The following is a 13,695-nucleotide window of genomic DNA, read 5'->3' on the forward strand; positions in this document are numbered from 1 at the left end:
CTCCCACCCCCGTGCCTGTATGTTCCTTGGGAGGCATCTGTAGAGAGTGCTGGGGAGATGCAGAAAGAGGGTAGGACTAGGGGAGGCACAAGGCTTCGGGGCAACACGGGTGAGTCCCAGGCCTGCCGCCCACCGGCTGTGTGATCTTGGGCAAAATCCCTTCCCCTGTGTTTCCTCATCTGCAGCAGACACACGCACGCGCGCGCGCGCCTCGCAAATTCTAGGAGCATAGAAAAACAAACCCCAAACACCAGAAACCTTGAATAAAAAACAGCTACTGTATGGTCATGATTGTTTCCGTTTACGATTATGATTGACAACAAAAAAGACTGCCCGAAGACTCAAAACCATCAAGAGTTACTTGGCTTTAGACGTTTAGAATTTCTAGAAATTCGGTAAGAGGGCAAGACTCCTTTGAGCAAAGAACAACAAAAAAGTTGGCTGTTTTCACATCAGTCAAGAATTGAACGGGAGAAAAGACCCAACAGGCCTCCAAACACCAGCTCTCTAGCCCCAAAGAAACCAACACCCAGGGCAGTGATGAGGTGGTGGGTCAGGGAGAAGGTGGGATGCCTTCTGCTCCCCTATTCAGACTTTCCTTCCCAAACAAAAGAAGATAAATGTGCCAACGCTCCCAGGGGCGGGCGCAGAACACAGGGTGTAGGGGCCCGTGGAGCCGTCTCCATGCACCAGCCCCACGGATCTTCCGACGCCCAGATACTCACAGCTTGCTGAGGCTGTCAAGCCCTGTGAAAGCACCACTGGTGTCCTCGATTGTCCCCGAAATCTCGTTGTGGTCCAGGTCCCTGGGGAGGAGACAGACAGAAAGCTCACCATTCAGTCTGTGGCAGGAAGAGAGACTCACACCCATTCTGCCACCTTGAAGAAGCTCAAAACATCTCGGTGTGTTCTAGGTGCCCAAACGGAACATCCAGTTAAGATTAGAGGCGTGGGCTTCCCTGGTGGCGCAGTGGTTAAGAATCCACCTGCCTATACAGGGGACACGGGTTTGAGCCCTGGTCCGGGAAGATCCCACATGCCGCGAAGCAACTAAGCCCGTGCGCCGCAACTAGTGAGCCTGTGCTCTAGAGCCCGCAAGCCAAAACTACTGAGACTACGTGCCACAACTACTGAAGCCCGCGCGCCTAGAGCCCGTGCTCTGCAACGAAAGAAGCCACCGCAATGAGAAGACTGCGCACCGCCATGAAGAGTAGCCCCCGCTCGCCGCAACTAGAGAAAGTCCACGTGCAGCAACGAAGACCCAACACAGCCAAAAATAAATAAATTAATTAATTAATTAAAAAAAAAAGATTAGGGGCATGACCACTCAGGCACCCTGCCGTGAGAACTGGCTTTCTCAGCCTCGCAACACAGCTGACGTAGGCCTTGGACTGGCAGCTCCCCAGCTGCATGTGCTGCTCCCCAGTGGGCACATGCCAGGCCCCAGGGGAAAGCCTGCTTTGGATTCTGCCCCCAAAGAGCGGACTTCTGTCCACATGCCAGGCCCCAGGGGAAAGCCTGCTTTGGATTCTGCCCCCAAAGAGCGGACTTCTGTCCACTGCTCTGAGAATGAGTCCGAAAGGTTCCCTAAGGTTCCCACCTGCTTTCACCCCAGCCAGGGTCCCTTTCCTGGACTTGACCGAGAAACTGCAGAAGGCACTTGGAGGAAAGGACAGGGAAGAAAGAGGCCCCAGCACAGGGCCCTCTCTAGTGGGTTTGGCGCCCAGAGCCCGTCTCCCCCCAGGGCCTGCACAGGTGCTGACTCTCAGCCAGGGACGACATCTGGGTGCTGAGTCAGACTGGTGACCCAATTGCCAAGACCAGAGGACCAGGCCAACTTTTCGGCCCAGTCTCCGCCAACAACGCAAATCACAAGGCCAATGACTCAGCTTCCTCCCCCAGCTTCCAAGGGCAGGTCACCCCAGCGGGCAACACACCCCACCTGGCGACCAGGCCCCCATGCTGCCCTGGGCTGGCCCGCTCCAACTTTCCACGAGCTCCCCCACACCTTCCCCTCCTGAGCCTCAGGAGACGCGGGCCAGGACCAGAAAGGATGCTGCTCTCGGCTCCTGTGAGCGCCCGCGGGGAGGGGAGCTCAGACCTTGGAGAGAAATGCTCATTCTGACCTTTACTTTACAAGCGGAAGCTCAGAGCCGAGATCCTGAGGCTGGAAGGGCCTCGTCCTTTCATCAGGTTCCTCCCATTATCTTGGTCCTGAAACACCCGGGACCCGGGGCTGCTGCTCTGTGTCTCCCTGCTCTGAGCCCCAGCTGCCAAAGGTTTTTTCTCACTTCTCTGGCCTCCTGAGTCTGAACGTCCCGGCCTTGTCATTCAGCACTGCCATGGCTCCGAGGCTGACCTCGGCTTGAGCAGCCTGGCGTCGGGCTCTTTCTCACTCCTCCACGACGGCCTGGCAGGAAGCCTCTGCCGCCTCTGCTAAGCGCAAGTGCAAAGGCCTTCCTCCCCGGCACGCCGGAATAGGCCGCTCTTTCTGCAGGGGGCATAGCTGGGAGGGAGGCCTCAGACCCCACGGCCACTGCCTGTTGAAATCCAGATGCCGCTCCCACCGTCCCCAACCCCCGCTTTATGGCTGCTTGTTCTGTTGCCTGGAAGTTCTCGAAAGCCCAGAAAAGCCCAGAAAATTTGAAGTCCCAGAAAAGCACCCTGCAGCAACTCCTGGCAACTCCCTCCACCTCACGGGGAACTTCGAGGGAAATGACATGATCATCTCCATTGTGTTAAATGACCCTAAAAAGGCTCCGGGAGAGACACGGGATTCCCTCATCACCTCTTCTGGAAACGGGCGTCCTGGATGCAGGCTATATGCTGAAGAAGTTGAGACGCTAGCCCAAGACACGAGCCTCAGGATTGCCCTGGCTCAGATAGAAATACTCAGAACTGAAACATGGAAGTCGCAGCGGGAAGGCTCAGGATGGGAAAGACGGCCCCAAGGCTGCTGATCTGGGGGCGGCAGCGCGCAGCCTGGGGAACCTTTCCCACTGCCGGACCCCACGTCCCGCCAAGCGCACTGCAGGAACCAGTGCGTGGTGATGACAGTTTTCTTTGAGTCGTCATCACTCTAGGCACCACCCCGGGGGGAATGAGGGACACTTTTCTGCTCAACTAGCTCTTTTTCGATTTATTACATGAAACTTTGAGAGTCTGGCACACATCACAGGTCAGCTTTGGATCTAATTGTGACTCAAGACCAATGAGAAGGGAATGCAGTGAAGCAGCTGGTGTGCTCTATTCTGCTCTCCCACCAACCCAACGGGGAAGGACGTACAAGATGCGCAGGCTTTTGAGTCCCCGGAAGGCGCCTTCCGCGATGTGACTGATGGAGTTGTGGCCGAGGCGTAGGATGCTCAAGCTACTCAGGTCAGCCAGGCTCTCCTCATCCAGCCGGGTCAGATTATTGAAGGACAGGATCCTGAGGGAGGGGAGGGGAAAGCAAACATCGCAATCAGGTTGCACGGCACTGCCCTCCCCCTCTTCTCCCGAACGTACAGCCATGGTCGGCCAGTCACCTAGGTCCCAGTGGGAAGGGATACGCCCACGAGGATCCGAGGGCAAAATGGTCTCACAGCTAGAAACCCACCAGGGCTTGATACCCATACATTTTGACTCCTGGAAGGAGGGCTGTAAACTGGGAGCACTACACAGCACAGGGCCATACAACAAAGAACCACAAGGCTCCAACCCCTGCATGCACCTGGTGTCCATGGCTGGTCCTGATTCAGGCCATGACAGATCTCTCATGGCTGTGGCCTGAGACTCTGGACAGGACGCCAGCGCGTTCTCATAGTGAGCAAGGGAGCCGGACAGCCTCCCAGCATTGGCCAGCAGAGGGCACCACCAGCCACTGCCTGGAACAAGCCTTCCTCACTGAACTGCAGGCCTCACCTGGGCAGCACCCGGGGGACCAGAGTCTCCCATCCGGGCTACCTTGCCCTCACCCAAGCCAGCCTCTTAGCATGATCCCCCTACCGTAAGTAAGGAACACACCCCCAATCACACACCTTCCCTGAGCATCAGAATCAATCTTTCTTTCCTCCCAGCACAGTCCCTGCGTCTCTGACATAGCCCTGGGTTGGTTACTTAGCATATTAGTCATCTATCCTCAAAAAATGGAATCTCTGGGCTGGGGCAGGAGGAAGGAAAATAAATGCGGAGAAGATTAGCACGTTTTTAAAGGTAGCAGGGAGTGACAGTTTTTCTCTCCTGGAAAAATAAGTCATGGTGCCTGTCAGTTGCAGAGACCTGGCAGGAGATCAAAATTACATCCTCACCTGCAATTAAAGAATTTAGTTTAAAGGAGGGGCGGGACACACACGTGGAAAGCAACTCTGAATCTGGCTCCAAGGTTACCTGGGTGTCGGGCAAAATGCTAGGCTGGTCGGGGGACACTCCCGTGACCTTCTCTGCCCCTTTGGAAGGGCACAGAAAGCAGCCGGAGGGGGCACAGGGAGTGTGCCCCTCACCGCTGCCTCAGCAGCAGGGCGCACACACCCTCTGCGATTCAGAGGCTGTGCAAGTACGGGGCCCCCGGGGGCTGAGAAGACCTCTCCCGCTTCCCTGTGGCTCCTAGGCCTGGACAGCGGAGAACCACGGGTCCTGGGAGTTCCCTAGCGGGAACACACACACACACACACACACACACACACACACACACACACACACGCCACAGGAAAGAGGTGGGACTATTGATTTCTGCATTAGGTAATGATGGACTCACTGAAATATAAACTCCAGGTCAGAGTGGGGTGGGTGGGGAAGGGAGGGGGGGAAGAAGGAGGGGAGCTGGTGGAGGGGAAGAACGTGGACAAATAGATAAAAACACTAGCTGCAAGACTCAGCACTAGGTTTAAACATCCCCTTCAGTTTGCCTGCTGAGGGCAAGAGACAGACAAGAAAGACAGGCTTGGCACTTGTAATCACTCACCTCAGTGGGTGAGCCTTTCCCTACAGTCAAGCCTAGAAAAAAGAAAACCCACCCAAACTGTCTTAAAAAAAAAAAATAAACATACTGGACTACAGCAGAATTGAACAACCTTGAACATATTAAGTTGGGATGAAAACCATGTTGAGGAACTACTTTTTTCCCTCCAAAAACCCCAACCTTCTAGACATGGGATTAAAACAAAGGGACACGACTGTGTCCACCAAGTCCCAGGAAATGCTGCTTTCATGATCAACGACCCACCGGGACATGGCAGGATAGCCCAGGCCCCAGCCCCTCCCCACCCAGGAGACAGCCTGTCACTGCGGGTGTCAGGGACCCTGGGTGCCAGCTCAGGGGATCCGAGTCCCAGCCTGGAGCCCCGTGGGGGAAATCTCTTTACGTGAAGTATAAGCACACATTTCCGTCTGCACGGGAGCCTCGCCACCAGGCCGAGGGACCCAAAGCTGGGGAGAAGGAGCCAGGTGCCTGGGCCACTTGTCAGGGGAAGGACGACAGAAACCACATGACAGAAACTACATGCACGTAGAAATTCTCCCACTGTCAGTGTGTCACCGTCCCTCGGGTTCACTGTCCTTTCTGTGTTTGAGCCCCAATACAGGCGCACCTCGTTTTAGTGCGCTTTGCTATATTGCACTTTGTAGATATTGCCTTTTTTTTTTTTTTTTTTACCAAATTGAAGGTTTTGGCAACCCTGTGTAGTCAGATGATGGACAGCATTTTCTAGCAGTGAAGTATTTTTTAATTAAGATCTGTATCTTTAATTAAGATAATTTTTTAAGACATCATGCTGCTACACACTTAACAGACTACAGTATAGCATGAAGATACTTTTCTATGCACTGGGAAGCCAAAAAGTGTGTGACTTGCTTTACTGAGGTGGTCTGGAACCGAACATGCAGTATCGCCGAGGCCTGCCCGGAGCCCCTCTCGTGAGAGAAGCACGTGTTACGTGGTGGAGCCATTCGTAGACAGAGGCTCTCAGAACAGCCACCCTTCGACAGCAGCCCCTGCTAACGTGAACTGGGGCGAAGAGTAGAGATGAGGTGGGCGTGAGGCCCCAGTGGCTGCGATCCGCGGGGCCTCGGGGTCCCGTTCTGGGCCTGCCTGCTGGGGGCTCTTTCCTCCCTCCGCAACAGGCCCCTGAACCCCCAAGCCCGCCGTGCCATGGGACGCGCGGCCCAGAGTTCCCCGGGCTCTGGAGGAGTCACCTCCGGGCTGTGTCCACAAAGCACCTGCGGAGCCAGGAGGGGACACTCACAGCTCGTGCAGCTTCTGGCAGAAGCTCCAGCCGTCGCGGTGGATCCGGGAGATGGAGTTGTTGCCAAGGTGGAGCTGGTGCAGGGCCGTGAGGCCGTAGAGCGAGCCGCTGTTCACCTCCGTCAGGCTGTTGTACTCCAGGTGCCTGCAATGACGGCCACGTGCGCGGGGTGAGCGTGGACCCCCGGGGGCTCACGCACCCACCCAACCCACGGCGAAGGAGCGGCTCCCCGGCGTCACCCAGGATCCGACAGCACTGCTGGAGAGATTAGTGAGGGGAGTGTGCGCACCTACATGTGTGTGTGCACACCTGTCTGGGGGGCAGGAGAAGACACTCAAAGCAACGCAGATGGCGGTGAGGACCCAGGCCGACTGAGAGAGCTCAGAGGCCAAGGGGAAGCTCCTAGAAGCAACCTTACCAGCCGAGTACAAGCGAACCAGCACACACACAGGCAGAGGAGCTCCGAGCAGAAGGCAAAGCCCACTCCAGAAAGAGAAAGAAGAGCGATGAGGAGGAAGCTCGCATCATTATCCCCATCTTGCAGATGAGAAGACTGAGGCTGGGAGAAGCTAGGGAACCTGCCTAACGCTCATTCCCAGCTCAGCCAGAATTCAAACCTGGGCCTCGCTAACCAAGCCTGGGCTCTGGACCACTGCGCCAAGAAACACGGTTTGAGCTCTGGGGTCAAACTACTGGGATTTAATTCTCAATTCTGCCACCTGGCTGGTTGAAGGAGCCTGAACAACCATAAAGTGGAGATACCCAAGAAGTATCGACTCCACAGGGCTGTGCTGAGAAGGAAGAGAACGCAGGTCAGCGACTCAGCATCGTGCTGGGAACTGAGCTCCTGCTAAATTACGGAGGGACGTTACTACCATCCTGCTTCTCGACGCCGCATAGCCCGGCCACGGACAACTCCGCCCCATGGGACTGGCCTCTTGAACAGAAGCTACTACTTCAAATGCTGCTCCACGTTCAGTATTACAAGGGCTTCAGGCAACCAGGTTTCACTTTTATCCATTGTCCTTTTTCTGCCTCTGCTCAAAAGGTTAGCCTTTAATTTATAAATAACCTCTAAGGCAACTCTTTCTTCACCCCCCAACTGGTATCAATTTGTTCACCGTAAAACCCAAATGTCATGTGCTAAGGACTCCATGTTCTTCTGAGAATTCTGACTCCCGGCCCTCCCAGCTCATGACCACCTGGGTTCCAAAGTCCAAAATGACAGTTTTAAGAATGTCAAGGAAAAGCGTGTTCGAATATGTAAAAACAGAGGCAGAGCCACGCAAAGGTGAACAACGAAGAGAGGGAGAAGCAAAACAGCAGTGCTAAGGATGTCATTTTACAAAAAGTGTGTGTGTGCGCGTGCGTGTACGCGCATGTGTGTGTGTGTGTGTGTGTGTGTGTGTGTGTGTGTGTGTGTGTGTGAGACGGTGTGCATATCGAGAGATGCTCCTGATAATGAGGACGGCTCATACGGTTGATGGAACCGGACCTGGAGTTTTTGTTTTTTGTATCAGTTGCAAAGATACCTGATAAAAGGCTTAAACGGAGTGATGTAACTTGTAGAGACTGGAAGGGCATGGGGGTGTCCTGAGCGAGCTGAATCATTGACAATAAAGCAAGAAATCTCACGGTAACACATCAAGATAGTGGTACAAGTGTATTAACTGGGAAGTAACCACTACAAATAGAAAACCCCAAAAAGAGAATGAATGGAAGTGACTGCTTGCCTCATGGGGGTGGAACTGGGGGAAAGAGAGAATGGCAGCTGGGATTGGTGGGGGGCAACAACTACTTTTCTTTACAATTTGATTTTGTTCAACTGTGAGTAAATGTTTCTTTTGATTAAAAATAAATAAATGTAAATGCTGAAAAGCTGAAGCTTGGTAACTGCCTCGTCTGCCCTTCTCCGGATGCTTTTCCATCCCTCCACAGGCAGGCAAGCCCCGTGATTGTCCACATCTGGCTGGAGCGAGCGCTCCCTCGATAAAAGTGGAACATCTGCAGCGAGTGGCTTGATTAGTTCACAGAACATAAATAAATCTCTCAGGATGAACTATACATTTTTGGCCCACCTGCACATCAAGAAAGATGGTCAAACCCAAAGTGAGGAGAGAGGGAACTTCCTGTGGCGTGCGCGAGACAGGAGAGGATGTGGGAAGGGAGACCACTGTCCTCCAAGGCGGCAGGGTGGGGGTCTAATAGGGAAGAACAAATCTGACTCCATCTCAGATGCCTCTTTTACTTTAACCTTCGCCTTCTATTGCTTTTGCTTCCAGTTAAGAATCTTGCCTGTAGCGTGAAATATACAGGGTAGCCCATTTTCAAGGCTCTGACCTTTAAAGGTGTTAACACTTTTGTATTCACATAGAGATAAAAAGTTGCAGATAAAGGTGTTAACACTTTTGTATTCACATAGAGATAAAAAGTTGCAGAACAGAGACTAACATTTGTATTGTTGGAGGTTTACAGGAACATCGGGACCTGACCTACACCCTAAGCTGCAAGGACAAAGGATTCCTACACCAAGAAGTCTGCAACAACCAGCCACGCCCCTGCCTCACCTGGCCTTTAAAAATGCTTTGCTGAAACCCTCTGGGGAGTTCGGCGTTTTGGGGGCACGAGCCATCCGTCTCCTTGCACGGCCCCGCAATAAACCTTTCTCTGCTCCAAACTCCGACGTTTTGGTATTGTTTGGCCTCATTGTGCGTCGGGCACGTGCACTTGTTCTGGGTTAACAAGGGGAGGGGAAACGGGGAGGGGAAGCAGCCCCAGCAAAACAGCCCCTCTTCCAACCTCACGAACAAACTCGCTTCACTGAATCCAATGAAACTCCCCCCAAGAGATTTTCTTAACCTGCAAGAAAAACACCCTGAGGTTTGGCGAAGTCCCCAAAGACACTGAGTGGCGCCCAGCTGAAGTCCCAAAGGGCAGGGGCTGGGTCCGGCCGAGGTCCTAAGTGGTCCCTCAGCGCCTGCAAGAATCCCCGGCGCGGGCCCGCACTCACAGCGCCTGCATCCTGGCCAAACCCCAGAAGGCGCCGTCCGTCAGCCTGCTGATGTTGTTTCGCTGGAGCCTCAGCACCTCCAAACTGTCGAGCCCTTGGAACGTCAGGCCCTCGATGAGCCGAATCCGATTCCGATTGAGGTCCCTAAAGAGACGAAGCCAGCGGTTCAGAGCGTCCCCCACCCACGGCCCCGCCTACAACCATCGCCACGCGGTCCCCAGAGACAATCCCGGGAAGCCGAGACGTACCACAGACGTGCACGCCCATGTGCATGCAGACGCTGACGGGCCATTGCTAACTGGTGAAAGGGGGGCCCAGAGCTCCCAGAAGCCGGTCCCACTGCACCCCCGAATGAGCGAGTGCTCCCATTTCTCCCCCAAGCACCCATGACTCTGCAGTGAGGAGGGGGTATGACTCAGGAGGTGAACGTCTTAGGTGAGCTGTCTCTTAACTCAGCAGCAGAGACCCACACCAGATGCCTCAACCCAGGAAAAATCTAACCAACGGGTATCAAACGGCAACGACGTTTCCCACCGAGGCACTACTCAGGTCTCTACTGATGGAGGGAAGTGACTGCCCTCAGGGGCGGGCATCTGGGCGCACTGCGAAGCGTACACACGGGCTTCCAACCCCCGTGCGCTGAAGCCTCACTGAGCCAAAAGATCTCAGGAATCTGGGTGAACTGGCTCCATCGGTAACACTCAAGCAAGGGAGCACGCAGCCTGGCCAGAAAGCCCTTGCATTTCCCCAAATACTTCCGCAGCGTCTCATGACCCACATACGGCCCTGAGCATCCAGAGAGCTTCTCCAGCACTGGAGAGGGCACGGCCGGGCCCCGCCGCGCAGGTGTGTCGGAGCGGCGGGAGGGAGCAGGGCGGGGCACACCCCGTCTCGCCACCAAACCTGGCCGTGAACACTTGTGTTGTTCCGCTTAAACCAAACATCGATTTATCAGCTTGTTTTCCCGAGATAGCACTCTTCTGATACAAAAAAAGGACACCGGCCAACAAAACAACCAGGGGACAAACAGTCCATCAGGTTCTGGTAAACAGAGGTTCTCTTGACTCCAAACCCTGGGCCATTCTAGGAGGGCACTCAGCCGTGCTGGTCGAAAAAGTAAAGAATGACACCCTTTCATTTAAAAAAACAATCCATTAACTACCTTCTGAGATTAAGGAGATGAAGGTGGTGACCCATCTCCTGCTTCCTACCGCTGGCTACACTGACTTCCTCTCAAACTGCCCGAGCAGTGCCGGACTCTGTAATGTCCACAGTACAGATTATCCGGGTGCCTTAAAGAAACACAAAAACCTCGGAGATAAGTAAGGAACCCCACGCCCACAGTCTAAGCATCAGCCAGGATCAGCTAGGCAGCAGGATTCCGCACTGCGTTTTGGAAAGTGCCGATGAGGACAGGCATGTACGTCCTCGGCGGACCTTTCCTGGGCAACCTGGGGCGGCCCGCAGGCACCAGACCCAGCTTCTCATTTGCGTTTATTAGGCTCTGCGTCCACGGTAGTGGATGCACAGCCTGACCGAGGGGCAGCGGGGAAGGGGGTGCATTTGGATCGAGGTCCTGGGGGAAATCTGGCCTCCGTGAAGTGTGGCTAAGCTGAATTAAAGTGCAGGTCTCTGTACTCACAGTTGTGTCAGCCGGGGTAACTTGAAGGCTTTCACAGGAAGCTGCGTGATCCTGTTTTTGCTCAGCCGAAGCGTTAGCAGCGACCGTGACAGACCGTCAAACGCTCCCGACTCCAGGGTGCTGATCCGGTTGCTTGCCAGGTTGCTGGAATGATTCATGAGAGAAAACGCGGTGGTCAGTAGGAGGCCTTCCTCGTTCTGTTACCGACACCAGACCTGCCTGAGTTAGGAAAATGAGCTAAAACACACCCAGAAGGATGGGTTTCCAACGAGACATCTGTCGTCCCGAGGCTGCAAAGCTCACCTCTACTCCCAGACTCGGGTGTCAGGATCATCCTTGTCAGGCTCGACGGAAGCCCTGTTTGAGCCCAGAGCTTGCTCTGCTCGTGGCCGGAGGGGTTTACCCCAGGAGGGTGGGAGGGAAGTCAGTTACCTCCACCCCAGCCATCCTCACACCCCAGCTGGGCCGCTGCAGGAGTCCCTCGCACCCACTACCCAAGAGTTAGGGTTCAAGGTCGGTGAGAAGAACCTTAGGCAGCAGAAAGTCCACTGCGAAGCAAGGTCAGAGTGGATGTCATAATTTGGAGAAACAGCCTTTAATTTTGAAGTGGGTCTCATTGTATGACGTGTAAATGCCCATAAACCAATTCATTTAAATAATTTTAAATGTGTCAGAGAAACATTCTCGTTAGAGAGATCTGCATGAGTGCTTACCAGTGGGGAGAGGGGAGGGGAGAGGGGGATTAAGAGGTACAAACTACTAGGTATAAAATAAATAAGCTGCAAGGATATACTGTACATCACAGAATATACCCAATAGTTTATAACAACTATAAATGGACTATAATCTATAAAAATTCTGAATCACTAGGCTGTACACCTGAAACTTATATAATACTATAAAATCAACTGTATCTCAATGAAAAAAAAATTGTTTTAAGGGGTCTGCATGGAATCCCTTTAAAAAACAAGCAATAGTTGCATGGGATGTCCACCTACAGGATTACATGTGCAAGGGGCACCTCCCCTCAAAACGCAACGCACTGGGCAGCTAAGGTCTGTGCATTCTGTTGTATGTAAATTACATCAAGGAAGGGGGGAAAAAGGAGAGAAAAGGGGGTAACGATTTGGTCTTTCCTATGAGAAGTTATCCCCAACACTTTTCCTTCTACCTTCCCTAGACCAATGGTGCTTTTGTGGCTTAAGCAAAAGAGAAAAAAGGCCAGAGAGCATTTTCGACATTGGGGAACGGAATGGAAGAAGGCATTCTTCGTCTCCATCAGGCAGCGGCCCAGGACAGGGCACATGAGGATTCTGTGCGAACGGAGCTGGACTGTTTGTTCTTAACACTCCAGATTAAAGAAGAGTCTGTGCGATGAAGATACACCGGCCAGCATGTGCCAAAGTACAACATCCCCTGCTTTTAGGCAGAGAGAGAGAAGGTCACTGCAATGCAGTTTAGCAGTCGTGGTTTCTCTGTCCCAAACAAGTCAGTGCCAGGTGGCAGCCGGACACCTTTCAAAAGCCCTCACTGAGGGCTGAGCACTGCCATGTTGGCCCAAGGATTAGCCAAGGCCTCCTTTCTCCAACTCTGGCGTTTTGACGCAGCCTAAGAAAGAAACCGCTCCTCTCCTCGGGGATCTCAACAAATCTGTGTGCCTGGCCTTGGCCTCTGAGCACACGGGTCACAACGACCCCTAAAGCCAGCCTCACGAACAACCCTCCAAAGCGCTCACTAATAATGCAGGGGATGGGGACTCACCTGTCACCTGAACGTGCCTTTTAGCCTGAGTTTTCAGTTTCTTCCCCAAAGCAACATTTTCCTACCAATAAGCGGTGGGTTAAACAGGCTTTGACTGTTTTTCTTCTGTCTGCCAACTGGTGGGGTGTGAGATGGGGCAGTAGGATGGGCAGAAGAGAAACAGACCGACGGAGAAGCTCAAGAGAACTCAGAGGACGCACGAGCACTGGCTGGTTGAGCCTCTGCAGAGAGGTTTCGCTCCCATGTCACTCATCTAACTACCCCCAGACCTTTGTTCTAAGCTTTCGTGGGAGGCAGCCCAGTGAAGGAGAAAGGAAACAGGCTTTGTGGTCAACACAGCCACGTATTTCAGGCCTAGAGTCTGCTCTTAAATGGTCAGTCTGTTAGGCTACTGAACATCTCCCCGCCTCAGGCTTCCTCAGCCACCTCTACAGCCAGAATAACGCTGCTGGACTTGGAGATGCTCTATGAATGGGCTAACAGAGGACTACGGACCTGGGTCTCCTGCCCCTTGCCCTGCTGCGGGAAGACAAGGGAGGTGTGTGCCCGTCCCACTGACTCAGCCGGGCCACGCTGGAGGAGAGGAGGGAATGTCCACCTGCGTCCAGACCTGGGGGCTGCCGGCAGACCCAAGGCACTTACAGCTCCTTTATGGGCAGCCCGTGCGGGAAGCAGGTGCTCCGGATCTCTGTGATGTTGTTGGAGCTTAGATCCAGCACTTCCAAGGAAACGTAAGCCTTCAGCTGACTCCCTTCCACGCTGCGGATCCTATTGTGTTGCCTAAGACACACAAAGGAAGGTGAGTCCAGCATGTCATTTTGCAAAGAAACTATTTTCCTTAACACTTCTTCCAGACATTTTTTTCCCTAGCTGCTTTGCAATTTCAGAAAATTACAAACGCTATGACACTCCCTTTTTATTTTTTTATTATTTGGCCGCGTCGGGTCTTAGCTGTGGCACACTTAAACGACATCTCCCATCCCTCTTTCCATCAAGTTCTTACCTGCAGACTGGGAGCTAGACAGAATGTCAAATTCTTTGTCTGTGACAAGTTTGTCTGC

General features: G+C 53.5%; 1 protein-coding gene across 2 annotated transcripts in view; it reads right to left on the minus strand.

Moving 5' to 3' along the window:
- The window catches only part of LRIG1 (leucine rich repeats and immunoglobulin like domains 1), a 119,023-nt gene that overhangs the window by 26,388 nt on the left and 78,940 nt on the right, over window positions 1-13,695 (minus strand). For both annotated transcript variants that reach the window (XM_067755122.1, XM_067755123.1), the window contains 6 exons: window positions 13,277-13,414; window positions 10,874-11,017; window positions 9,232-9,375; window positions 6,222-6,365; window positions 3,287-3,430; window positions 726-806 (listed from right to left, as the gene is read on the minus strand). In XM_067755122.1, the coding sequence (XP_067611223.1) occupies window positions 726-806; window positions 3,287-3,430; window positions 6,222-6,365; window positions 9,232-9,375; window positions 10,874-11,017; window positions 13,277-13,414 (795 nt within the window). The remainder of the gene's footprint in view (window positions 1-725; window positions 807-3,286; window positions 3,431-6,221; window positions 6,366-9,231; window positions 9,376-10,873; window positions 11,018-13,276; window positions 13,415-13,695) is intronic.

This window comes from Pseudorca crassidens, chromosome 10, assembly GCF_039906515.1.
Source record: "Pseudorca crassidens isolate mPseCra1 chromosome 10, mPseCra1.hap1, whole genome shotgun sequence".
NCBI lineage: Eukaryota > Metazoa > Chordata > Mammalia > Artiodactyla > Delphinidae > Pseudorca > Pseudorca crassidens.